Source organism: Scatophagus argus, chromosome 4, assembly GCF_020382885.2.
Source record: "Scatophagus argus isolate fScaArg1 chromosome 4, fScaArg1.pri, whole genome shotgun sequence".
Taxonomy (NCBI): Eukaryota; Metazoa; Chordata; class Actinopteri; family Scatophagidae; genus Scatophagus; species Scatophagus argus.
This window is the reverse complement of record NC_058496.1, coordinates 7,804,902-7,830,914: the sequence shown is the minus strand read 5'-3', so window position 1 is coordinate 7,830,914 and position 26,013 is coordinate 7,804,902. Positions and strand designations below refer to the sequence as shown.

The 26,013-nt window shown below is 41.1% G+C and overlaps 3 protein-coding genes across 9 annotated transcripts; 2 read left to right on the top strand and 1 right to left on the bottom strand.

The window, feature by feature from the left end:
* The first annotated feature begins 499 nt into the window (after positions 1-499).
* On the top strand, positions 500-15,359 carry git2a (G protein-coupled receptor kinase interacting ArfGAP 2a). 6 transcript variants are annotated; one of them, XM_046387351.1, is made up of 20 exons: positions 500-1,166; positions 4,042-4,175; positions 4,513-4,625; positions 4,765-4,870; positions 4,948-5,034; positions 5,145-5,275; positions 5,361-5,455; positions 5,764-5,809; positions 6,273-6,321; positions 6,412-6,484; positions 6,616-6,713; positions 6,822-6,933; positions 7,032-7,174; positions 7,276-7,425; positions 9,281-9,529; positions 10,456-10,545; positions 11,980-12,062; positions 12,197-12,385; positions 13,231-13,294; positions 13,614-15,359. In XM_046387351.1, the coding sequence occupies exons 1-20, from the start codon at positions 1,115-1,117 to the stop codon at positions 13,824-13,826; spliced, it is 2,277 nt and encodes a 758-aa protein (XP_046243307.1). In that variant the 5' UTR covers positions 500-1,114; the 3' UTR covers positions 13,827-15,359. The 6 variants fall into 6 exon arrangements, with proteins under 6 accessions (XP_046243307.1, XP_046243312.1, XP_046243306.1 ...); XM_046387356.1 differs by lacking the exon at positions 10,456-10,545 and adding an exon at positions 12,618-12,752 and having other exon boundaries at positions 6,270-6,321; XM_046387350.1 differs by having other exon boundaries at positions 502-1,166; positions 6,270-6,321.
* Positions 15,233-20,433, bottom strand: LOC124058283 (trichoplein, keratin filament binding). Its single transcript, XM_046387357.1, has 13 exons — positions 20,274-20,433; positions 19,708-19,902; positions 18,732-18,942; positions 18,592-18,648; positions 18,188-18,256; positions 17,605-17,778; positions 17,413-17,525; positions 17,252-17,318; positions 16,991-17,163; positions 16,821-16,902; positions 16,535-16,720; positions 15,870-16,013; positions 15,233-15,760 (listed from the first exon to the last, which is right to left on the bottom strand). The coding sequence occupies exons 2-13, from the start codon at positions 19,896-19,898 to the stop codon at positions 15,728-15,730; spliced, it is 1,500 nt and encodes a 499-aa protein (XP_046243313.1). The 5' UTR covers positions 19,899-19,902; positions 20,274-20,433; the 3' UTR covers positions 15,233-15,727.
* A 576-nt stretch (positions 20,434-21,009) lies between these two features.
* Positions 21,010-25,919, top strand: gltpa (glycolipid transfer protein a). 2 transcript variants are annotated; one of them, XM_046387348.1, is made up of 6 exons: positions 21,010-21,170; positions 21,358-21,487; positions 23,826-23,884; positions 23,969-24,102; positions 24,217-24,367; positions 24,449-25,919. In XM_046387348.1, exons 2-6 carry the CDS (start codon positions 21,385-21,387, stop codon positions 24,629-24,631), a joined length of 630 nt encoding a protein of 209 aa, XP_046243304.1. In that variant the 5' UTR covers positions 21,010-21,170; positions 21,358-21,384; the 3' UTR covers positions 24,632-25,919. The 2 variants fall into 2 exon arrangements, with proteins under 2 accessions (XP_046243304.1, XP_046243305.1); XM_046387349.1 differs by having other exon boundaries at positions 21,010-21,174.
* Positions 25,920-26,013: the final 94 nt, after the last annotated feature.

Sequence of the window (26,013 nt, the reverse complement as noted above, 5' to 3'; positions counted from 1 at the left end):
TCCTTCAAATATCAACAAAACAAACAATGTGAATAAATGTATATTGTTATGGCCATAAATTCGAAATGAGATCGGCTCCTTTACGTTTTCTGGAGGAACGGTGTGGGGGGGTGAAAATCTGAAACTTTACCACCAGCGTACTACAATGTAACAGAAATACAAACGATATTTGGTAGTTTTAAAGTATGTTAATCACGGATGATATTAGATAACGTGTATGTAACGTGGAACCTCATAGCTGTTTGCTTTATTGACCTGTGCTTGCTTACGTGGTGCCTGTTGCTGTTCTGCGAAAATATAGTTTTAAAGTGTACTGATCCATGCTATATCAAGGCTGACCCTAATTGTATAACACAAAAAATTATTGTGTTGTTGCTGTTTTATGTAAATACACGGCATTGGCATGGACTCGCGACGAACGTCGCTTATCTGCGAGATGTACTTTCCTGCCGTGTCACCAAGGTGCATAGATCAAACTCACCTTCCGACTTCTGAAACTGTGTTTAGTTGCCCTCAGCTACGTCTCCCAGGTCGTGTACCGCCCAAATGCTTGTGTTTAACTCAACTAACCACAATTTGGGAAATTTAGGTTTTGAATGCAGCACATTGTTTTTACAGTCGTAAAAATCTGGACTATGGTTGGGATTTTACGCATACAAGGGTCAAATCAGTGAGACGTTATTTCTATGAAGCAAGGGAGAAGTTTACTTCCTGAGAGTCGTAGCCCTGAGCATAGTGTCCCATAATAGAGTAGGTCACAATCGCAGCTGCCACTGGGAATGCTCTAGCTCTATAGTCCCACTGTCTATCAGACTGAAGAGTAAACTACCAAGTGGGCTAGTTAGCTAATCAGGTGCTAAGTCAGCCAAGTTGCGGGCAAGCAGTGTTGTACCTTACTCGTGTGGGTTGACGTTATAATGGTTGGAACGCACGCGCTAGCCAAAACGAAACGGCTAGCAACAGCTGAATGAAGCAGTAGGTCGTTGTTTGGATTGTTTTTAATTAGCGTCTAGCTAACGCGGAAGGAATCCGCACAGAGTAATCAATGGTTAGCATAACATAACGGACATAATAGCCAGCTCAGTTTACATAGGATTTCCTCTTGAATCAAAGGATGTCTAAACGCCTTCGAAACACCGAACTCTGCGCTGATTGCAGTCTTCCAGGTAAGCAAATTCAGTTCTTCCCTGCAGTGTTATGCTGTTAGCCGTTATTAATTCACTGACGTTTGGTAATCCAAAGCCTTGCACTTCACCCTAATGTGTTCAATCAGATTATCGGTGCTGGCCCACGCTGCTTTCTTTTACAGTTAGTTAGATATGCGGGGCTGCACTGTTGTCTAGACTGGACAAGTTGTTGGTTTTGTTGACGGGTCACTAACGTTTTGGTCATAACTGAGGATGCTGAGGAAGCTGAACTGTAATCAGCGAGACCTTTTTGATATATGTCAGTGTAATTCTATCTAAAATATCTATATTGGAAATAATGTCTGACTTGCAGACGTTTCCAGCAAATTCGAAATGTACTCCCTCCTTATGAAATCTTATCTCAGATGAGCAGGAAACTGCTCTGCCAACTCTGTCATGTTTGAAGTCTAACAAGGAAGAGGGCACCATTCAGAAAAAGTCCGTGGGCACAGTGGTCTCCTGTCATCGTGCTTTTTTCTACACCACCCAGAGATGTCGGTGGTCAAACAGAAGCCCATGTTGTAAATGAAAAACTGATCTTAATTAACTTTGTTGATGAGGAATGACTGAATGAAAGGACAGTTAATGGATTGTTCCATCACTGATCCTGCCAATTAAATAAAAAAAATATACATTTTTTGAAACTGACATTAACTGACATCCTAAGCCCAGATCTAAAGTCTAAAATCAGATGTCAGATTGAAGTAGTTGCTGTATTGTCTACTGTGATTGGAGGCAGTGACAGATTTGTTAGTCCAGATGAAATATTGAAGACAACTTAATCCCATGTCCCTCTTAAGACATCAGACCAATACCAGCATCTTCTACCTGATTTTTACTTTGTACTGGGGATGAGAGGAAATGGAATTAAGCTTTTGTAGTCAAACATTTCAATGGAATCTGAACGAGTGTGGCAGTTGCATTGTGTGAGGTACATTTATATAGAAATGACGTGATGTTTTTCAGCAGGCACAGGAAGCAAAACAGGATGCTGAGTGAGAAGGCCGCATGCTTTCAGTGCAGAACAGCAGCACAATGTATTGTACGTGATATACTGTAAGAGTAGAATCTGAATTATTTTTAAAAATAGTCCAGACAATACTAAAAATAAATCCTTGCTTGGATTAATTGCCTAAGCCACAGTAAAAACAAGTAAAACAAACAAAGAAAGAAAAACAACAAATATGGTAATTATTCATCATTGCTCAAGTTGTAGCATTGTGCATAGTTAAACTCCTCAGGTCTCTGCAGCAGCTTGCCCTTCCGCACAACTGTTACCAGTTGTTAGGTGTGAATATTTTTAGAGTTTCAAGATGTGGTATTAAATTTAGCAGCACTTGTTGAGGAAAGAGGCATGTCAGCACCATCTCTCAGGTCTTGGTGGAGGAGAGTAAGTTAGGAGGAGACTCAGAAAACTGGGGTACCAGGTGCCAGAATGTGACAAGCAACCCCTGCAGCTGTTCGTCCTACACCTCAGCTGTTGCTAAGACGGTTGTCACTGTCTGTCCTGTCAGAGTGCCAGACACTCGGTCTGCTTAACAGTTTATTGGCTATCAGAGTGAATCATGTGAATTTACAGTATTTTTGGTGTTGGTATGAACTGCAGACAGCACAGCCCTGTGACACAAGTGAAGTCAGCCGCATAGGTTGAGGTTAAGTAGTTATTTTGGTCACAGTGTATACTGTATCTTGTAAGTGCGCTCTGTCTCCGTTCCTAACACCGTGTATTTCCTGAATATGTTGCAGTAAAATTCTTGATAACATTTGTCTGTCATTTTTGACTGTGTTTTGAAAGAGGAAGCTGTGCTGTTACTCAACAATAAGGTCGAGGTACTTCAACTTACAACTGCTAGACCTCACTTCCTTTTTAGACAATGTATCACCTTAATCATGAGCCAAAAAGTCCTTAAATGCTGATTATCATTATCCGAGTAATTGCCTGCAGGGATCTTTCTTTCTTTCTTTCTTTCTTCTTGTTGTATTGTGTTTGTCTGCATGTGGTCTGAAAGCCACCTGAAATATTTGTGCACTATACTGTGTTAATGTGTTAAGTGTTGTATTCATGTTACTTTAGCCTAAATGGTGCTTCAATGGTCTGAGCAAAGCACTTCTTTATTTGGCACCATTCTTTATTTTCCTTACTGTTAAAGGATCTCATGAAAAGACCTTAACCACTCACACCACAATTTATCTGTTGGTCTCTCAGGACTTTCTGCATTTCGCTTCCTGTCTGCGGCAGTCAGTCAGTAAAACTCCAAAGGTGTTTTACTGACTTTCCCACAACAGGACTGTGTTTGTGGGATTGACTCAAAATTAGCGGCGATGGCATAGTCCATTTAATGATGCTACAACCAATAGGTTTTGTTCTCAATTATGTCTTTTAAAGACATTACTGGCTACACAGACACTACTTATTAGAAGGTTTTATTAATTGTTGGTTTAGGTCTTTTTGGAGAATTGTTGACGAAAACAAAAGCTTTGGAATATGTCTCGCCGTAGCCATTAAGCATCTGTTTTTAATAGCTATGACACCATAACTAAGAGTTTCTCTTGGTCCGGACTCAAGTCAGCGAAGAACAGAGAAGTGGGGTGCCAAGAGCTCCAGTAGTATATCACTGAATGTTACTGAATGTAAGGAGAGGAGATGATATCTGATGCCTTTCTAACTGACTCAGACTTCTCTATCTACAGATAAAGCTAGAGCTGATACAAACCTACAAGAGCTGTGGGATACAACATTGTGCTTATAGCTGCTCTCTGAATGACATCTCTTATCCATTGTGATTCACATCTCTGCAAGTGTCAGGATTTTCACTTTGTGTTTTCTTTTTTTTTTGTTTTCCTTCCCTCTCAGAACCTCGCTGGGCCTCGGTGAACAGGGGCGTGTTGATTTGCGATGAGTGCTGCAGCGTTCATCGAAGTCTGGGCAGACACAGCTCACAAGTCCGCCACCTGACGCACACACCCTGGCCTCCCACGCAGCTACAGGTAACAACCCCATACAGGAAAAATATATATTTTTATCAACCTCTGTAAAGCCGCATATTGTCTGCAAATTAAATGTTTGTCTTTTTTTGTAGTTTATGAGTTCCCAGTCGTTGAATAGTGTCTTCTAAGATGCCAGGAGATCATGTTATCCTGGTGCACAATTTGTAACACTGCAGTTTTAAATTCGTGCTCAAGATTAATCTGTCACCACTGAGTTGTACTGATTTTCTCCTGAAAAAGAAAATTCAGGAAGGGGGATGTTGACAGGTTGTCAGCGTTCTACAATCTAAATCAATGGGACACATTTTAGAGGTATTTTTCTTTTTTTTCAACCTAGATGGTTCAAACATTATACAGCAATGGAGCAAATTCAATATGGGAGCACTCTCTCCTGGACCCTGCGTCTGTGATCAGTGGAAAACGCAAGGCCAACCCTCAGGACAAACTGCAGTGAGTCATTTGCATTCACTAGATGTTAATTTAATAAAAAATAATAATTAATTGTTGAACTTCCATATTCATCATGTGCCACTGACTCATCAGTTGCCTGTTTCTTTCTGAACCTCCGTGTTTCGTGTTGTCCCAAAAGTCCAAACAAATCAGAGTTTATAAAAGCCAAATATCAAATGCTGGCGTTTGTCCATCGCATGCCTTGCCGGGAGGATGACAGCTTGACATCCAAGGATTTAAGCAAGGTGAGGAGAAAATGGAAACAAAGACTTCTTGTGTTGCTTTATCAATTGATAGTAATAGTTTGTTGTTCTCCCCCCAGCAACTTCACTCAAGTGTTCGCACAGGGAATCTGGAGACTTGTTTGCGGTTGCTGTCACTGGGAGCACAAGCTAATTTCTTTCACCCAGTAAGAATCACCAGCTACATTAAAAAACCAGACTTTTCATCTTTACTGTTCTTGTTGATTTGACATCATATTGTCATGTCACTTGTCACGTTATTCAACCTCTCCTCTAGGAAAAAGGGAACACTCCCTTGCATGTAGCTGCAAAGGCAGGACAAGTATCTCAGGCTGAACTGTTAACTGTTTATGGGGCAGATCCTGGAGCTCCTGACAGCAATGGCAAAACTCCCATCGACTTTGCAAGGTTAGACTTTTTTCAGTGATCGTTTATAATTGAAAACTCTGACCCTTTGAAGTGTTACATAGTGTTTTAACACGTCCTTTTGTAGGGAAGCTGGCCATCATGAGCTGGCGGATAGATTGGTGGAAGTTCAGTACGAGCTAACTGATCGACTTGCTTTCTACCTGTGTGGGAGAAAACCAGGTAAGCAGGGAGCGAGCGAGATACCCAGATGTTCACAAAGAAATGTGTCAAAGAATACATGCATTTGCTGTTTAAGTGAAAGATCCATTTGACATTGCAAATAAGGTGTTACACTGAGTGACTGAGGAGCGGCTGAAAATCCACCTACCTGACGATAGAAGTCACCTGTGTGGATTTTAAAGTAGATAAAAACAACTGCTCATAGTATTAAATGTGCTTGTGATATAACTAACTCATGTTTAATAGAAATGTTTTCAAGCATCGATGTTGTTGTTGGCAGTCATCCAGAGCATTCTTGTTCCTTTCAGATCATAAAAATGGCCAGCACTTCATTGTACCGCAGATGGCTGACAGGTAAGAGAGCGCAGGCTTAAAGTTGACATGATGCGAGTGGATATTAAGTGATTTGTCTGTGAATTAATGCGTGTCTGAGTGAATGGGTTTAACTTGAATGGAGCTACAAAGCGAGTCGAGCGAGGCGGTGGTGGGACCTGTTTGGACACGCTGTTCAGATTGCTGCAGCATCTGTTAACTGTGTAAGAGGAAACAGACCCAGTGAAGTAGCTGACATGCTCAAAATGCTGCAAACAATAGTCCCAAACAACACTCGCTTTCAACTCTTAGTTGCAAACAAGCAGAGCAGCCACTGTTGAACAGTCATTGTGCTCTTTCCACTTTAAATGATAAATTTGATCTTTTTCCTTGCTCTCTCTTGCATAAGGAACATGTAAGTACTTCTCAGAACGAAATGTGCATTACGTCGACCTAACGATTCATCTGCACATGTTTATGAAAAGTTGTTGTCTGTTTGCAGCAGTTTAGATTTATCAGAACTGGCCAAGGCAGCGAAGAAGAAACTGCAGTCTGTGAGTATTCTTGCAGAGCCACTGTGCTGAGCCCTCTTCACTCCCTTTGTCTTAAGACTGATGATGTGTCATTTCCTAATTTTCGTGCAGCTAAGTAATCATTTATTTGAGGAGCTGGCCATGGATGTGTACGACGAGGTGGACAGACGAGAGACCGATGCAGGTAGTGTGAAATTATCCAGTATAAGTTGTGTTGTCTCTCTGTCTGATGCTTGAAAAGCCCCGTCGGTGTTGCAGCTGTACTTATCCCTAAACTGAACCCCATTGGGGTCATTCTCATCCATTTATTTGTAGTGTGGTTGGCTACACAGAATCACAGCACCCTGGTTACGGAGACCACCGTGGTGCCTTTCCTTCCGGTGAATCCAGAGTACTCATCAACACGAAACCAGGTGAGTCGGCCTTACGGAGCTCCCATCCAAACGCTTTATTGTTTCCTGCTGCGCATATTTGCTTGGATGTTCGATTGTCGCTGAAGTGTCTTTGTTCTTCTCGTTTAGGGACGACAGAAGCTTGCAAGATTTAACGCACATGAATTTGCAACTCTTGTGATTGACATATTAAGTGATGCTAAGCGCAGACAGCAAGGGAATTTAATAGCCAGTCCCAAAGGTCAGCATCTTATTGTTACTTCATTTGGACACCTTATGGACTCTGAGGTGTAGCACAGATAGACAGTAACTCTTCCACTCTGTGTCCCTTTATTCCAGATAATGTTGAATTTTTCTTGAAGAGTGTGGCTGTCAGACATTGTAGTGACAGCCAGGACAACGACCAGCCAGATTACGACAGTGTGGCCTCCGATGAGGATACAGATCAAGAGCTCCCCTCGAGCAAAGGAGATCGGACCAAGGTATCGTGGTGTCACTTTTTACAAATGAAAACCCTGAAAGACACAGTCTGTCTTTCTCACTCTCTAGTTGTCTTTACCTTTTGAATCCCTCTCTCCAACAGAGCCTGGACTCTGACCTCTCAGATGGCCCGATTACTATGCATGAATACATGGAGGTGAAAAACGCGCTCTCTGCCTCTGAAGCCAAGATCCAGCACCTCATGAAAGCCAACAGCAACCTGAGTGAGGAGCTGAGGCTGATGCAGAAAAAGGTATCCACCGCGCTGCACCAATAAGATCACTAACACCAGGTGCCGGACTGAGGGGGGGCCACAGTGGTCAGCAGCGCGATCGCTCTCTGGCACGGAGGTCCAGCCTGGGGGTCGTAAATGAGGGCCGAGCTATCTGAACACGAGTGCTCTGTTGCAAGATAAAGCTGCTGTGAGGCCCTGCTGGTCCACCCTCTGTTTTGGCCAGCATGTTCAATTTCTAAGCTTGAATGTAAACTGGAAATTTCTTTCTTTTTCTTTTTTTGGTCATTTGTTTGTTTCTGGATTTGAGAAGGAAGAAATGCACCCTCACTTCGGTTAACAACAAAACAGTTTTGTCCCTCTTTTTGTAATATATAGAATTAAAGCTAAGCTGTCTAATGTTACTAACAAGCATGTTTTAAGAAAAAGCATGAAGTAATTTGACAGTGTTTTTTAATCCCTTCATAGTACATAGTGACTAACTGAAATTGTATGTGTGCCTTGCTTCATCACATATTGTGTTTACTGCATAGAATGTTTTTGGATGATTTCCTTTAGCACATGTGGTTTGTTGTTTGACATGTTTGTTTAAGTGGTCACATTTCATAAGAGACTCCAGAGAAAGGAGCTGATATAAACCTGAAATACTGTTACTGTGTGACAGCAAAGTGCTGATTTATAGATGTGAAAGTGTATGCAATCAACTCAACCCAGACTATTCTGAAAACGATCACCTTTGGCCACAGATGTTCCAAGCATGTTGAAGCTTAAAGTTATTTTTTTTATGTTAAAATTGCTTTAATTTGGCTGTTTGAAAGGAGCATGCAGATCATTTGTTGCTCTTATGATTGTGTTTGTGTGACTCACGAGGGCACACGAGGTCATTTGCGACACTCCCCTGCAGCAGAGGTACAGCACTGTAGCGTATTGTATTGTTTTTGATGATGTAATGTGGTGTTGTGGTAGCTCATGGTTGAACAGATTATCTAAGAAGACCACATTCAGATGAAGATGATAGGGAAGATATGGGGCTTGTGAAGACGTATTGCAGTAGTCAGAGGAGATGCACACCATATTATGAATATAGTTCTTTTAGCTTTAATTGGAATGACAGCCTTAACTCAACATTGTCACTCAATCAGTGGTTAGAAACTAAACCACACACAAGATTTACTGCTTTTTACTAAATGCAGGTTGTTTTATTAATTAAGGCTGTTTTTTTTCCCTTCACAAACTGTTGAATCCTTGACAAAATCTTCCTGATTTTGTTCATTCTTGGATGCCTCTTGTCTTCCCATAATTCTTGAATTCAGTCCGTCTGTACTGTGGCTACATCCTTCATATGAACTGCTCCTGTGTTGCTTACCTACCCAGCAATCTTCTGCTTTCTTATCACTTGCTTTGCATTTTTCAGACCAAGAGAAAATCCCTCGCAAAGCAAAATTCATGTTGTTCCTATGATTTTAGGAGGTTCAGTAACGATCACATTTAATGTCAGTTTGATAGTGATGGAGTCAATTATATTTTAGCCAAGACATTCTTGAAGTCGTTGAAGCAGCTTCATTTTTGTTAAATTGGTGATCAAGAGCAATATCCAAATATTGACTGATTTTTATATATCATGGGAATAACAAAGATTCAAAGAGTAGATTCTCAAATTTTATAGTCCGATACTTTCAAAGATGTGCTTTATTCCTGCCCGATGGCAGAACTTTGGCTGACAGTAGCAGGCTGTCCAAGTATAATGTGAGTATTTTGAGAAACAGTTTGATAAAGGCTGACATGTTATGCTTTAAAGATAAATCGGATCAGAACAGGGAACAAAGCTTGCTTTGCTGAGAGCACCTCTTAGTGTGTTGCTGACCATCTCTTCCAGCTACAATCTCTGCAAAGCGAGAACACCTCTCTCAGGCGGCAGGTCACAACCAATATCTATCAGATCCCCAGCGGTTCAGACTATCCTGACCCCTCCAGCCCCTCAGCCCTGAAACGCCGGCAGTCTGCGCGGGCCAGTCGGCCCATGTCTATGTATGAGACCGGCTCAGGCTTGAGGCCCTATCTCCCTAAAGGGGAAACTCCCTACCCAGAGGAGGGTATCCCCACCCTGCAACCCTTCCCACCTCATGTAAGTAAGACCTGTTCCCTGCTCTCCTTTGCCATTTCCTCTTTACTGCTCTGTTTCCACGACTTTCCCACATGTCTTCACCCTGTCTGCAAACCTTCCTCTCTACCATTTTTTAAAAATGTTTTCCCTTCCTCATTTGCCACTGGACAGTTTTTTGCAGCATCAAACACGAGTCATCAAAAAGCACCACGCCGTGCGTTTAGACACAGCCAGTCATATCTCATCGTTTCTGAATTACATGTTCATTAGTATTACATGAGTCATTATCCTGCATTTATATGTTGTGTACTGGGGTGCTGTTTGTTTGTCAGACAAAACGTAGTTGTACACTCAAGGAGATGCTGTTCTGATTCTGACATTCTTTGTAGGTTTGTACTGTGTTTTATGTTGATGAAGCATTAAAACTACCATACAAATACTCTGTGTTTTTGTAATGCATGATAATTTCACAAACTCACAATCTTCTCATCTGTTTCAATTCCCCCTTTGATTCCCATATTTGTGCAGCTGAATTTGAGCCTATGAATCATAGTTTTCTGGTACTTTGCTCTCAATGGATTAACTCCCCTGCTCTCCAATCATATTTTCTTTTCCAGGACGCTGAGCTTTGAAAGGACGTGGTTGTGATCTGTGAAAACAACACAGCTCTTTCTCACAGCACTGATTTATCTTAAGTTCAGTCATCTCAAAGAATAGAAATTTCTAATCCTGAACTTAATGGTCATGGTCATCGCACAGATATAGTTTTCCATCAACTCCATTCCCAACATACAGTATCTGATGAAACCACAACTGGCTTGAGGAGTCTTTTGGGACAATTCATCTCACTTTTTATTTTGTACAGAACAGTCTGAACAGAACTGAACAGTCCTCTTTTAATTTAAGGAATCTGTGTCCTTAAAATGTGATTTGAACCCTGTCTTTAGAATGAAAGGGGAGCTTTTGTGACCACCTCTTCATCCCTCCCCTCATTTCCATCCACCCTGTCTTGGTCGAAGGACGAAAGCGTTCAAAAGGTTAAGTACATCCTCACTGGGCCCACGTCTTGTGGGACAGAGCAAAGCCACTCGGAGCCCTTTACCATTCCTACCTCCTCCCCTTGCCTCACTTGCCTTTTGTCCTCCTATATGCTGCTCCTTTTCTGCCCTGCTGCATGAGCCACCCCTCCACCAACTGCCCTCACCATCAGATACTTGCCTTCATCAGCTTCATCCTCATGGCGAAGCTAAACAAGTGGAATTGGGTGGTTTTGCAAAGGCAAAACCTCCGCTTGGCCACTGAACGTTGAGCAGAAAGGTGCGCTTGCGATGCAGCACTCGCTAATTTAAATGCTTTCTTATTTTGCTCCAAAAGTTTTTTTGTGCAAAATTTGTGAGCATTTTTATAAAATAACCACCAGTCTGTAAAAAGAAGGGAAACAAATCGAGTACTTTGTGAATTGGCTTTTTAAATGTTTATTTTATATCTCATGAGTTGTAGAACTGTTTTTCATTTCAAACGCTGTCAGGATCAAGACAGGCCTTTTTGCAGACCTTGTCTCTAACAAATGCTTGGCCATATTGCACAGCAGGCTTTCAAAAGCATGCTTTCACTTCCACCAGTAGACAGACAAATTGCTGGTATTTATAGTCTGAAAATCTGTACCTGCTGGTAAAGCAGAATAAAGATTCATCTAAACATGTATGTGCAAACCACACTTCCTGAGGCAAGCTTATGCGTTTCACAATCTGCACTGCACAGGATAGGATTTTGTTTGTAAAGAATTTCTACTTGGTGTGAAACGCTTGAGAGTTGTGTTCTGTGTGACTGAGCTTGATTCGTAAACTCATCTGAACCTTGACTTCCCCTCATCATACAAAGACACTCTGAGCTCTACTTCCCTTTAGTTTGGTTAATAAGCTAAGCTTGTGTGTCATGGTTTTGATGTAATATTTCTAGCCCAGCATAGCTTGTTATTAGTATTGACTTTTTTATTTGTCAGCAATCCATCCTTATTTCAGGAGTTCGGAAGTTTTCTAAATTAAAGTATTGTCACATTTGATGATGATCACAGTCACTCCAGTGATCCAAGAAGATCAGGAAAATCCCAAGCAAGAAAGTCACGATTAGTGATTCTGTCATACTGATGTGAATAATCTCAGATGTGAATTCTGCATAATCTGTTTCACTAATCCTGTATTGAATGCTTTAAATTGATTATGTGCTCTTGCTTCATAGCTTTGTTGGCTCGTTTCGTTCAACCATCTGCATCACTTTCACTTGTTTATATTCCTGTTTGACACACAGCAAACAGAAAGGCATAATTTTTACAATATCTGTTTGTCCTTGATTGATGAATTTGACATGCAGCATTTGGAATTGTTGATTTCACAACAGATGTTTCTGGTTTATATCATCAGACGTGGGACATCTTGCACGAGACACATTTTTGCCTTATCTCTTCCTTCTAGGCCTCAAAATTAGAGAAGCAAAGCAGCATGCCAGAAAGTGACTATGACAACACATTCAATGACTCTGAGATGGATGATTCAGGGTAAGAGCGCCATCCACTACTATGAGGCAACAAGACGCCTTGATGAAATGAAATAATGTGCTGCCTTTTGAGTAAAAACAGTACGCAGGGATTTTGGCAGTAGTACCTGATTTCCTGTGAATTTCCCTTTGCAGTTCTTGCAGAAGAGCGAGGCTGAGGACCAGTGGCTGGCTGGAGGGCAGCTCTATCCCTGAGCTGGATGATCTGGAAATGGAGTCGGACCCCACTCTTCCCAGCACGGAGGACGTCATCCGCAAAACTGAGCAGATCACCAAGAATATCCAGGAGCTGCTGCGAGCTGCTCAGGAGAACAAACATGACAGGTCAGAATCTGAATAGAAAAGGATCTTTGTCAGGATCATCACTTCTTCCATTTCCTTTCCTTTATTTTTAAGTCACTCTCACATTCATCATTATTCTGTTATGTTTGGTTGCGTTTATCTCCTATCATTTCCCCTTTTTGTCTGCTATCTTCACTCTTCCCCCTCATTCTACTTCCACTCTGCTCCGCTGTTATGATGTTCTTTCGGCGTCCCCGTCCCTCACCCCTGTCAGCAGACCATGTGAACGCGAAGGTGTGCGTCGGCTCAGGCACAGCCTGGGATGTTTCAGCACTCTGGTGCCCTGGGCTGAGAAGGCTCCCCCTCCCCTTCAGCCGCTCAGCCTCCGGTCCCCTGACCCCACCTCCTGGTACTCTGGCCTCTGTCCCTGCCTCCCAGGCACAGTTTAATTTTCCTCTCCCTCACGCAGTTTCTGCCTCATCTCCCTCCTGCCGTCTCACCTGCTAACAAGCTATCTCTTCGTCTTTGATGTGTTCAGTTTAAAACGTGACTTATTTCATTTTTTTTAACATTTTTAGTGTTTTTAGAACTCATTGTATTTGATCTAACACATTTTGCAGGATGATGGTTGTTCCTGCTGTGTCGCCATAATCTTTACTACATAAATTATGATGTAGAATAAAAGTGTCTTCAACTTAGATTGTTAAAAATGTCCATTCAATAGCATGTTGTGTTGAAGATGATAACGCACGGTGTGTTGTGAATACTATATAGCACCTTACTCTGTAAGTTGCCTTGCATGTAAAAGCTTTTGTTTAGCAGATATTTATTATAATGCCAATAAATTTATGATGTTGAACTGATTGACAAATTTATTCTCCTCACAGCTTCATTCCCTGCTCAGAAAGAATACATGTGGCTGTAACAGAAATGGCTGCCCTCTTTCCCAAGGTATGGAAACAAGTTTTAATGTGTGTTACTTTGACAGAAAGGTGAGATAGTTTTCTATTTGTTACTTTCAAAGTACAAATACACTGAGGTCCAAATACATCAATATTTTCAGTTGTGGCAATTCCTGATGTATTATGTTGTGTGTTAAACATATTCTCAGTTCTGTATGAGTATATTAAAACAGTATGGAAGACAAACCAAAGTAGGTTCAGACCAGTTTGAGTCCAGGGCTGTCAGAGGTCAGTGTGGTTCTCAAGGATGTGCGGTAAACCGCCTGTCTTTGCAGAAATGAGTAAGATATTTTAACCTTCCTCTGCAGAAGCCACGCTCGGAGACTGTGAGAGGCTCTCTGCGCTTGTTGACCTCCAGCGCGTACCGGCTTCAGAGCGAGTGCAGGAAGGCGGTGCCTTCAGAGGGCTGCCCGGGACCGGACATGCAGCTGGTCACCCAGCAGGTCATCCAATGTGCTTATGACATTGCCAAGGCGGCCAAGCAGCTTGTAACCATCACAACGAAGGAGAATACCAACTAAGAGCACTTACAAGGCTGCAAAGCCATCAGCATCTCAGTTTTGTTCTTATATATACTGTATTTTTAATGATTTCTTTGTTGTTTTTTTTGTATTTGTGGTATATGCATGCATTGTTTTTTTATTTATGAATAAGTATTGACAATATTTAAAGCCAACTCTGGACAAAATCTGAGCATTAAGGACAAAAACAATCAGAAAGTTTACTTATGGATACCAAGTTGTTGTAATAGCACAATTTGTCTTGAGATAAAAGAACAACAACCACCAAAACAACAACAAATCGTGTTACAGCAGCTAGCTATCCTGGGAACTCATGTTTTTTGAAGTTACTCTTTGACAATTAGAGTAAAACTATCCCTTAGTCACATACCTATAATCTTTAATCCATAAGTCCATAATGTATATACCTTTTTATTGAGAGGAAGAATTAAGCACACTACAGTAAATCCACATGGAGCTATCAGTTAATGTTATCAGTCCAAAGACAGACATGGATGCTGAAAAGCCATAAATGACTCATAAATCCTGTCACTGAATGCTTTTGCTGTCGTTCTTGTAGCTAAAGGAGCTTCCTCTCATGAATTGCACTGTGCAAGCATTGTCATACTGTAAAGTTCTATCTCCAAAAACAAACTGACCATTTAGCCAACTTCCTTTTAAATGTTCGTAGACTTCATTTATGCACACCCTGTAGCTCTACAAAGCTAACGTTTGTTGCAATCGAAGAAGCTATTTATATAGTTTGTCCCCTGTCCAAGTAATCTGGTCTGCAGTGCACTTATTGCAGCTATTTATGTATGCCCATTTGTCAAGCCAGTGAATGCAAATAACTCTTGTTCAGGGGCCAAGTTATATTCTTCACCAGCGCCAAGATGTTGTATTAAGTTAAAATGATTTGGTGTTTCTAACAGGCTCCACGCAGCATCGTATTCTGCGGTCTTGTGTGCCATTGCAGTGTTGGTGATGTTATTCAGAGCTAATAGCCATACTGTATTTATGTCCATGTGTTTTGTGCTCTGTTCTGTTGCTGCTAGTTTTGTATTTAATGTGCGACAAATGGGATAGAACGGCAAGCGTTTCCTGTATAACTGCAACCCAACATTCATCCTCACTGAGTGTTTCAGAGTTCATTGTCTTTTTGAAATCTGATTAAGGTAATGTCCCTCTCTGTACCTGACTGGAGTGCAGGGATGTATGTGATGCAGCTGTTAAGTTGCACAGAAAAATAATTATTTTCTAAATAAACTTAATTTATAATTAAAACCTGCAGTGTTTTGCCGGACTTTGTATTACTCATGTTGTACTTTTTGTTGTCTAAATACAAAATACTGAAATTATTTGTTTTACTTGTTTTATTGAAAACAATCTACAAATTCAGGATAGAAAATATACAGCTCTAAAAGTGCAAAAAAAAAAAATCCATCAATTATTTTCTACACATGCAAACCTTATTTACATCAAGATGACCTACATGAATGTTTCAGTCTTCATTAAAAGAGACATTTTTTTCCAAATCTGTCTTAAAACAATAGTCACATGCCCACATGTGGAGAACTTAGAGTGATTCAAATCAAGTGTGTGTCTTCTGAAGATTTCCAAAAATATCTTCCAAACTCTGCTTGTGTTAAAGAGTTTGGGCTGCAGTGTTGTTCTTCTCTGGCTCAGCAAGTAAACGGAGTCCAGAGGTGAGAAAAAGGAGCAAAGGGAGGGAATTTTGCTCTAAAAGACTCAAACTTGTTTTGATGAAGTTTGAAAGGCTTGGTTATGTTAGGGTATAAAGACTGCGTCCCCATCACTAACTTGATTGAATCTCTTTATAACAAGTATGGACACCAGGAACATCTATTTACATATGGGCACATGAGTGTTAGTAAAAATAAGATTTCAGTCTTGCTGGTTGCTCATGTCCAGGCTGATCGAGGTCTGCTGTGAATCTGAAAGAGACCGTTTCAAGCATAATTTAATGCTAAAGAGCACTTTTGGAACTTGGAATATGAACATTTGGGATCATCAATTTCCTGCAGCTTGATTTTCAGCTTTTACCTTCTCCTGGTATCCTTTCTTGGCCATCCTCTGCATCTCCTGCCTCAGCTCCTCCTCCTGGATTTGAAGGGCCTCCCTGTCCTCCTCCTCCTCCTGCTCTATCCTGCACTGCTCCTCCCACTGCTCTTGGCGTTTCTGCTCCACCTGCAAAAGTGGATGGCACAAGTATCGGGTGTGTCCAACTCCCTTTTGATGTCCATGGCATAATCTGAGCAAAACCCAGGTCTGCTTACACCTGGTGCATTGCTGTTCATGTATTACACTATTTTGCAGAGGGCCAGGAATGTGGTCTTTGGCCTATGCACCCTCTGCCTCTGCTGTCTATCAATCCTCTGACTCATCAATAACTCCAAATGAAAAAGTTATGCATGGATTACAGTCCACAGAGCAGGCAAGCTGGGGTCATAGAAATGATCACTCTGGTTAATAGTACATGTGGGTGAAATAATCATTAATTAGGAAAATATTATTTACATAACCTACAGCAATTGCCCCACAACAGAAACCCCCCCACAACAGGGAGACGCTGTGCGCATGAGGCATGGAAACATTTATAAGACAACGCAGGTTTGGATGATTGTGGCATTATGATAAAAACTGTATTAGAAACTAGGACCAGGTTTCCTTCAGTCCTAAATAATACTATAGACAGTGCTAGTGCTAACCTGAGCATTTATCTCTTGCATCCGTGCTGTCCTACGGCCCTCGTCTTGCTCCCTCTCCTGGCGTCTGGTCTCTCTCTCCAGCTCCAGCTCCTGGATCAGCTCTTCTCGTCTCCTCAGGGACTCCTCCTGAGCCTCGCGGTTTTTCTGCATCTTCAGCTCCAGCTGCTGCTGTCTCCCCGCAAGCACCTTGCCAAGAAGGAGAAAGGAGAGCTGTAGTTCAATAGTTGCATTTTTTTAAAAAAATTACACTCATATAAAGTTTCATTTTGGTTTGAAATCAATTCACCTCTCGCATAAGCCGTTCTCTGGCTTTCCTCTCCTTCTCCCACTGTGCCTCCCGTTTCTCCCAAACATGCTGAGCTTCTTCTCTAAAATGGATGAGATACGTTGGTTTGTGTTTGAGGAGAAGCAGGGGTCCCTCCCTGCAGAGTGAGTTTAATGACTCTTGGTGCTCACCTGTGTAGGATGTCAAACTGAGCTTCCCTCTCCTGTTCCAACTGAAGCTGCTCTTCAACCACACGTTTCATCCAGGCAGCGTCAGCGATGGCCCTTTCCCTTCGCGTGGTCTCCATCCGCCTGTCCTCCTGCTCCCCTTCCAACAAGGCTGCCAGGATCTTACGGTCGGCCTCCTTGAATTCAAGGTAGGTGTGAAAGCCATGCAAGTCGGATTACATGTAGAAAAATAAACTGTGTGAAAACAGGGTGAAGTAGACAAACCAATTCCTCTTGTATTTGCTGGGCTCTCCGCTTCAGCTGAGTACGATACTGCCGAATCAAGAAATGCCTGGTGGAACACAAATCCAGTGAACCAAATGCCTCATCGGAGTGAAGTATCATCTTTCTTGTGATTGGTCATCTGCAGAAAGAGCTTTTCTTACCCTATCTCCGACTTCTTTCGCCTCTCTTCCACCTTTCTCCTTTCCTGCTCTATCTTCTCCAGCTCCCACTGCTTGACCAGCAGAGCCTCTTGCTCCTTCTTTAGACGAGTTGCCTGAAGAGAGAGAGAAAAAAAAGCTTAACAAATTTATACTGTTTTCGCAGTATAAATACTTTATTCAAGTTTTTAATACCTCCTCTTCCCTAATCTTCAGTTCTTCCATCTGTTTGCAAAGTTCTTCCATCCACTTCCGCTCCTCTTCGTTCTTTTTCTCCTCTTCTTGCTTCATCCTCTCCAGAGCTTCTTTTCGGGTCCTCTTGTACTCATTTTCAAAGCGTCTCTTCTCCTCCTGTTCGGCCACTTCTTGCTACATGTTCAGAGAGATGGATCACTTACAGTAGGTGTCCAAACTTTCTCAATAATGTACCAGGTTGAAGGAATTGTGCTGAGTAGATTTCAGACTTGATACTGTACTCACAGATGACACAAGCACCATTTAATTAACAATTGATTTGTAACATAAATAATTAGTCATGTAAAAGGATAATGACAAAGTTTAATGACTTGTGGGTCCTATGGATCATCAGTGGCTTGATTGAGGTGATGATTCAGGTCATGAGGCAATTTTTCTGTTAATCTGGTTTCAGTAAAACTGAACGTACACAAATTCAGGACCTAATGGTCAAAATCACTTCTTTTAGATGGATGTTTTTTAAACAAAAAACACTTGAGTGAAGCTTAACTGTTTTATCTGACAGCTGTGATGAATGTCTTACCTGCTTCTTCTCAGATATCTGCTCCTGCCATTGGCTGACAACGTGATCTTTATGTAATGCAGACTCGACCTGTGGACAGATTAAAAGAGCAAGTAGTGACATAGACAAGACAGAGATACCGATGAACACGACACTCGGCGGAAAGGATACCAGAACATTTTTTCTCTTAAGTCAACACTGGACTCAGGTTAACGAAAAAGTCATGGAATATCCGCATCACGAGCCCGATCAGTTTCCAGATCAAGTGGATGTCTTGACAAAAAGTGTCCTTTTTCTTTCTTCGTCAGACGTTAAGAGTGGTCACAAGATTCCCAAGGCCCATTTTTCACTGTATAAACAGTCACACTTTGAGGTAGGAGGTTTGGCAACATGTCACTTTTGCATGAACATTTTAAGGTGGCTACCTCTCGCAACTCTGGGTTGTTTTTCTTCCAGTGTTCCCTCAGCAGCTCTTGTGCAAGCTAGGGATAAAAAAGAGAAACAATAAATGTTGTGTACTGACAAAAGCACATCATGATACTTTACTGAAACAGAAACATCCAACCTTTTTTCTTCTTTCCTCCCTCGCTGTACGGAGCTCTTCAGTTTTTTGCACCAGCTGACTTGCCAATGTGTTCCTGTCAGGAACCAATTCCCTGAGCTCTGCCTCCAGCCGGTTTTGCTCCTCTTGAAGCATGGCCCTGAGCCGACTCCTGCGCTGCTCCAGTCTGGCCACCTTTTCCTCCTTCAGTCTCTGTTTATGGTATGCTGACATACTGACAAAACAGTGCAAAAATAGATTTATGTTGTCTTTCTCGGGCCATTTGTCTGCTCATAAAACACACACAGACACATACTATAACACCACACATTTATGGACAATAAATAAATTTAAGGGAACATAAAAATACAACTGCAGTATAATCAGCAAACAAATAAAAGCAGCAGTGACTTTGTATTCATGAAAGCAATGTACATTTTGTCAGCACTTGGAAATGTTCCCCATTTCTTATTAGCAGACAAACAGCAAGGCTGTACTGTAAGCCTGCCCAACCATACCTCAAACAACAATGCATTGTACATCTAAAACAGAACTGATTACATGTATTTACAGTCTCTCACCTCATACAGTATATTGTACAGGAATGCACGAGGAACTACACCTACACCTACACGAGGAAAAAATCAAGCCAACTGATTTCTTTGCTGCCTACATAAGCTATAATTTGCTGGAGCTTTGTGAATCACTGCCTCTTTTAAATTTGTGACCATTTTTTTCTTCACTTTTGTAATACAAAGGACTTATATGTATGGCATAATTACTTACAGAGCTTTCCAAGAAATCTCAGTGCAAGAGAAACGGTATAAAAAAATAGTGCAGAAGCCCCCTACGTACCCCTTATATTAATTAGATCTATTAATCATGTGCGTGAAGATGAAAAAAACACGAACAAGCTGTTACTGAGATCTCTTATCTTTCTTAAGTCTTAGATGAAATCATGTGGTAACAGATTATGAGCAGCTATGGTGGATGAAATTACCTCTGCTGGTAGGAGTGACGGGAGCTCCACGCCGCCTGCCTCTGGCCGCGGACACTCTGCTCTCTGAAGTACTGAGCATGTAGCTCCCACTGCTGCCGCCACCGGGCCTCCTGCTCCCGCTGCCGGGCCAGCTGAGAGGCCAGCACCCGGGACCGGCTTGGCACATGGGCCGAGAAGGTCGGCAGAGCCATAGACCTGAATCAGAATAAACAAACCTCATAGGCTGTAACCACCTCACGCTAATCCTAACTAACGCTGCTTGTTTTATGCTCGACTAACCGGACAAGAGCTACTTACGTGGCCAGCTTGTCGAACCTTGCCTATAAAACTGTAAATGTGAGACCGCTCAGCCGACGACGCCAAATGCGCCTCATTCACACAAAATACAGAGAGTACTCAGCTACTTTTGTGCTTTTTCTGATGTTATTGGTGTGGTTGGCCATGTAATATTTAATATTTAAGCACGTTGAAGGAAATATGGAAAATCAAAACAATATGAATAGTGCGCAGCAACACGCACGTAGCAGTCGAGGACCTTCATAGCTCGATAAATAACAATTACTTACCCTTCCAGAGGTAAAGTGAATTGCCTTCTCTTAATCTTTGTTAAAATCAGTCGACGTGTAGTGTTTCTACACAGAAAAATCGCTTTTATTCAATCCCCCTGTTTCAGACTCTCCATAGTTACCGTTACACTTCCTAGTTACTCCCACGCTACGGGATGCCGCACAGGTCAAAATTGCTTACTCGTCTAAAAAAAACGAAGGGTATTTTCTTCTTCTTCTCACATCTGTTTCTTTTCTAAAGCACCATAAGTCCTATTTTGTGATCCGTGACGATTAACAACTTATGGGACAGCTTAAATGACTTTTATAATCATTCACTTAAAATCATCACTTAAACTAAAAGGTTAGTCTGAGTTGACTGGAGTCAAACGAGTTTACAGTTGAGTCTCCAATCAGACACGTAAAAGGTGCTGGTTTTGTAGGACTAAGTGAGTACGCGGACCATATTATTATTATTATTATTATTATTATTATTATTATTGTTATTGTTATTGTTATTATTATTATTCAATAATAGATCATCTGGACAACATTTTTTTAGAATTATTTAAAATTATTACAATAGAATGAAATAATAACTAAATTCATATTTGATAATACATCCAAATAAATGGACAATCTGATTATCAGGCTACCGACAGTCTAATGCATCTATACACTTTGAGATATTCCAGAAAACTCCATTAGTTGGCAGTAAAGCAGCATGTGTGATTAAAGGAGGACTAGTGTCAGCTGATCAGAGCACATCAGCTGCCGCTCCTGTGTTTCTTCTGGACTTCTGTCTAAGCGCCGTTTATCGACCTTTTTACCCGACAGGCTGCGATGACCCGGATCTATCAGTAACGAGTCCACCACACGAGCCGTCAGCTGAATACTGCACCACGGTCTGAGTTCAGTGTAGGTGACTAAAGCAGTGAATGGGCTGAATGAAGGACTGCTTGACTCACAGTGTGTGTGTGTGTGTGCTGTCTTGAAGTGGGGTGTGACACACACACACACACACACACACACACACACAGCTTCTTCTTTGGTGTCGCTGTAAATCTGCAGTGGAAGGTTGACAGCTTGTTTGCTATCGTTTCAGAGGTAAGAGTGTGTTTGGACCTGAGAGATGGCTCTGTTAATGGAGCACCAGTTTAGACAGCTGCCAGCTGACAGACAGGTGGAAACAAGACCGTTTCTGGAGGCTGTGTCATACCTTCCACCGTTCTTTGGTAAGTGAAGTTTCCACAGTGTGACACTGCAGAGACCATGTAGGCCCCTTTGACATTTCTGGATTGTGGAAATAAATGTGAAAGACTTGTTATGTTTTACCTGTCAGAGACTGTGCCTTTAGCACAGTTAAAGCAGTATTAGTTTTAAACATGTGGGCTCATAGTACAGCATAATCCAAGCCTGCAGAGTGTTAAATGGGTTACACACAATTGCATGATTTATCCTGCAATAGACCTGTTTTCCACCATCAAAGCTTCTTCATGTGGGGTTTCTTCAACTTCAAACACAAAACTTGCTGTGAGGGAAATCTGTTACAACTCTTCTATTAAACCTAAGAGTTGAAGAGTTGTCCTTTTTCCAAATGATAATCTTTTTTGGATCGTGTTTCTCTCAATCAAGCTGTCCACAATCCTTTTGCATGCATAATTTAATCGACTGGCCTGGATTTTAAGTTGTGAAAATTGATTAGTACGGTATTGAGTTCCCCTTGCCCATTCACTGGCGGCATGGTGCACCAGGGCATCTTTGTGCAACTTCATTCTGTATTAATATGCCAAAGGTCTTCTATTGAATTTGCCACGTGAAACCCTTGAGAGGAACCAAGTCAGATGTCGATATTAAACTCTTTCCTCCTTGTCACTATTGTTTTTCCTGACCCACAAATTGACTGGCCAACTTTCCTACAAGCTACTAAAGTCCTGCACAGGTGTTTTAAACTATTTTGCTTTATTAGAGCTCTTCAGGTCTGTATTTCCTGACTGTCCTGTTTTAGCAGGACAACTCGTATTTTTATTGTTCTATTTTATGTATTTCATGTAGTTTTGTGACATCAGTAAACTCTGTCCAACTCCATCCTGAAAAGATGGAGATCTGTGTGTGTTTAAAGAGCCAAGAACTGAACAAATTTCTTGAAGTTCCCTCGGGATCAATAAAGTATCTATCTATCTATCTATCTATCTATCTATCTATCTATCTAACAAATGACCCTGTTTGCTACTAATTCTTGTTACTTGCTCTCTGTTACTTTTCAGAGAGATGATGAATTGCCTCTTGCCTCCAGAGGCACTGTGTCTTTGTAACAAAATCTTGTGAAGAGAGTGGAAAAGATATAAAGAGAGCAATACAAAATGTGAATCTCGCTGAAACAAGATACGTTGCCATCATTGTTGTGGCCGTGCATCACATGGACACAATGGAGCGGATTTTGTCATGAGTAGTTTCCTCTAACGGCTCAGAAGCTGAAAGCTGTCTGTTGTGTCAGTAGGTCAGCCAGGAGCCATGTGTGGTCAGGAGTCTGGATGTCTCACTCTTCATTATCCTGTCACCAAATACTCACGTCCTGTAGTAGACTAATTGAAGGACACCTTATGATAATACTGTGATGATGTTCCTAATCGAGGCAGATTTGTTTTACATTGTAGTGTTATTGTGGGCCAGTGTTTCAGTATTCTACATAAAAATTAACTTACCACCCAAATGAAAATCTTGTTTTTGATGAACTCTGGTGGTGTAACCTCTGACCTCGCTTCAGTGATGTACATGTGTACTCCAGGACCCTGTGACATCACTGTTTGATGTGGTGCAGGTGCAACAGGGTGGGGACAGCAAAACACAGCTTTTTGGACTTTTGTTAAGTCGCTCTTTAAGTTTGTCTTGTGTAGGTCAGAATTTAGGTAAAATGTTGTTTACACAATGTTTATCTACATCACATATACAGTTTTTTCCTATCTGCTATGTATGTATCATACATAATATAAACTAAAAAAAGAACCTAAAACATTCAAATGTAATGTAATTTATCTGCACAATTTCATCATTTTGAAAAAAAAAATGTCCATGTAATTCAGAAAGTCTGTGATTTTGGCTTGTGTGGTGCACTACGAGTTTGGTGCACCACAGTTTAATGTAAAGAAGTATTTGCAAATATCAAGATTTTAGTGTAATAATGACCTTTTCAGTGATGTTTTCTGCATGAAATTGTTTATTTACGAATGGTGGACAGCTATGGCTCCTGGAAATCCAATGAAAATCCAATGTATTTCAGAGGTGCTTTAAAAAAAATTGCAGTTGCAGTTGAGTTCAAACATTAAGTGTTTTTGATAATTATAGTTACAAATTATGCAAATTTGCAACAATTTCTTTCAATTCAGAAGTGTTATTAAGTCCGGTGTTCACATTTACATCGTCATTGGTTCATTGATAGAGGACAGTGGTCACCATAACAAGCTCCAAATGTGTTGATATTCTGATGGACCGGTAGTTTTGTTTACATGACTTACGTGTAGGTTTTCATTCCTTGAATTTTCATTCATACCCTCTGTAAATATTTCTTCTCAGACTGCCTTGGCTCTACGATTTTTGCACCAATTAAGGCTGACATATCTGGTAACATCACAGTAAGTTGAGTTAAATCTGTCACTTCAGCCTCACTTTTCTGAGTAACATTGCAATACAGTAAGATGTACCGTTTTACTTGATAGAAAATCAAGGCAGTTTATGATACCAACCCGGGACGGTTCAAGACACTCCAGCAGATTTTGGAGGCAGAGAAGGAAATGCATGGAGCGCAATGGCCTAAAGTTGGAGCGACGTTGGCTCTTATGTGGTTAAAAAGGTTTGAGAAATTGTGCATTTCAGGTCTGTCAGATTTTTGAGTTGTGTGAGTTCATTAGATTTGACTGCACAGTCTGCAACCATAATCACTGTGCATGTCTCCTTTGTCAACCAGGGGTCTTCGTTTTATTCAAGTCCTCCTCCAGAGCCTGGTGGATGGCGAAAAGGATGAATGCAACCCAAACCTCATTCGAGTCAATGTCACCAAAGCCTATGAAGTAGCCCTGAAAAAGTATCATGGCTGGTTTGTGCAACAGCTCTTCAAGGTGAGTCATGTGTGAGAGATGCACATGCATATAAAATACATAAGGTGTGTATGTTTTTAGCATTCGTATTTGCTCTTTTAGGCGGCTCTGTTCGCTGCTCCGTATAAGTCCGATTTCCTGAAGGCCCTGTCCAAGGGTCGGGACGTCAAGGAAGAGGAGTGCGTGGAAAAAATCAAAAAATTCCTCATCAACTTCACTGCCACCGTTGATGCTATTTATGAGATGTACAATAAGATGAATGCTGATCTTGATTACACAGTGTGACTGCAGGACATTCCCCTTTACTCCAGCGATCCACTCGGTTTACCAAGTCATTTACATTCTGGAGACTGCAGCTCTGCAGTCTACATCTCGACACAGCTCCCCTCCAGGTCATCTGACAGCTCACTGCGGGAGTGTATTTATAAAACTGTGTTGCTACACATCAAAATGTTTGCACTTTTGATCATCTGCGTGCCTCTTCTGGCTTTCTCAGTGTGCCTTTTCCCGACACTGTTGTTTGACTCTGGGGCACAACAGTTGCGGTTTTAAACTCAGTATGCTTGAAGAGTCTGGTTTCTTTACAGCAGCTGTTCTCAAACTTTTTCACATCAAAGACCCCTGAAGTGACACAAATTAGACCACAAACAAACTGTGTATGAAATCCACGACCAAAATAGTCACACATTCTCTCATAGAGAAAACAAATTATTCTTTCATCTTGTTGCTGGGGACACCTGGAAGCCCCTTTTATTACCACGTTTGTGTGCATAACCATACGTAACCTACTCTCAAAACAGTGATAGTTAAGAATCAAAGTTATACTCAGTCAACAATGGTTTTTGAAACCTCACAGAAGGTTAAAGTAAATAAGTGAGTCTGATGTTGACAGATTTAATGAGACACATAACTATCAAAACTGAATGTTATGCAAAAAAGTAGTCTTTGTTACAATAATTTGTACCACAGTGATTCAGAGACTTTTTTCTTTCTTTTTGCTTTCGTGTTATAACTATAGAGACATTTTTAAAATTTGAAATTCTTAAATTAGCATTAAAGTCTTTGACTTGTTTCCCAGCTTCAGATTTTCATCACAATGTAGTCTTTTAAATTTTTATACATGTCACTTTCTATAAACCAGTCAGGCTAATTAGAAGCAAATGTTCATTACTACTTTATACTTCTGTGCTATGCAAGGACTTGAATATGCATTTTTACTGTTCTTCCAAAGCAAGTGCTCCTCTGTCCACTCTGCTCTCAGGTGCTTACATAAAACTGAATGTGCAGTTTCTTTAAACCTCACGATTGAGGGAATATAAAGTTCCCCTTCTGGCAAAGCTAGCTTAGATGTCAGATGTGATATTTTCACAACATACTGACTACAAGTTATATTGGGTTCTTTAGTAAATCCATACCGTTTTGAGTACATGTTTTAAAATGCTTGTCTGATGTCTCTTGTGGCTTAAAATATGTTGCAGTGTGTGTGTGTATAGTGAAAAATAATTACTCTTGTATTTTCAACTCATGTAAAAAGTTAATTTGCAATAAAAAAAAAAGCATCATGTGGAACAAATCTTTATTTCGTCTTGAGTTTCTTTCGTGACCTGAGCTCTTTAATTCTCCACCATTGTTTTGTTCTGTATGATCAGAATGGGTGCTGCTGGGAA

What these genes read in the sequence shown, in the direction of transcription:
- gltpa (XM_046387348.1), top strand. Translation starts at nt 21,385, where the DNA reads ATGGCTCTGTTAATGGAGCACCAGTTTAGACAGCTGCCAGCTGACAGA. An exon ending in ATACCTTCCACCGTTCTTTG is followed by an intron (nt 21,488 to 23,825) that starts GTAAGTGAAGTT and finishes ATTTCTTCTCAG; the next exon opens with ACTGCCTTGGCTCTACGATT. An exon ending in TTGTGCAACAGCTCTTCAAG is followed by an intron (nt 24,368 to 24,448) that starts GTGAGTCATGTG and finishes TTGCTCTTTTAG; the next exon opens with GCGGCTCTGTTCGCTGCTCC.
- LOC124058283 (XM_046387357.1), bottom strand. Translation starts at nt 19,898, where the DNA reads ATGGCTCTGCCGACCTTCTCGGCCCATGTGCCAAGCCGGTCCCGGGTG. An exon ending in CGAAAGAAGTCGGAGATAGG is followed by an intron (nt 17,319 to 17,412) that starts GTAAGAAAAGCT and finishes GTGTTCCACCAG; the next exon opens with GCATTTCTTGATTCGGCAGT. An exon ending in AGCAAATACAAGAGGAATTG is followed by an intron (nt 17,164 to 17,251) that starts GTTTGTCTACTT and finishes CTTGAATTCAAG; the next exon opens with GAGGCCGACCGTAAGATCCT.
- git2a (XM_046387356.1), top strand. Translation starts at nt 1,115, where the DNA reads ATGTCTAAACGCCTTCGAAACACCGAACTCTGCGCTGATTGCAGTCTT. An exon ending in AAGCTAATTTCTTTCACCCA is followed by an intron (nt 5,035 to 5,144) that starts GTAAGAATCACC and finishes CCTCTCCTCTAG; the next exon opens with GAAAAAGGGAACACTCCCTT. An exon ending in CAGGAGAACAAACATGACAG is followed by an intron (nt 12,386 to 12,617) that starts GTCAGAATCTGA and finishes CACCCCTGTCAG; the next exon opens with CAGACCATGTGAACGCGAAG.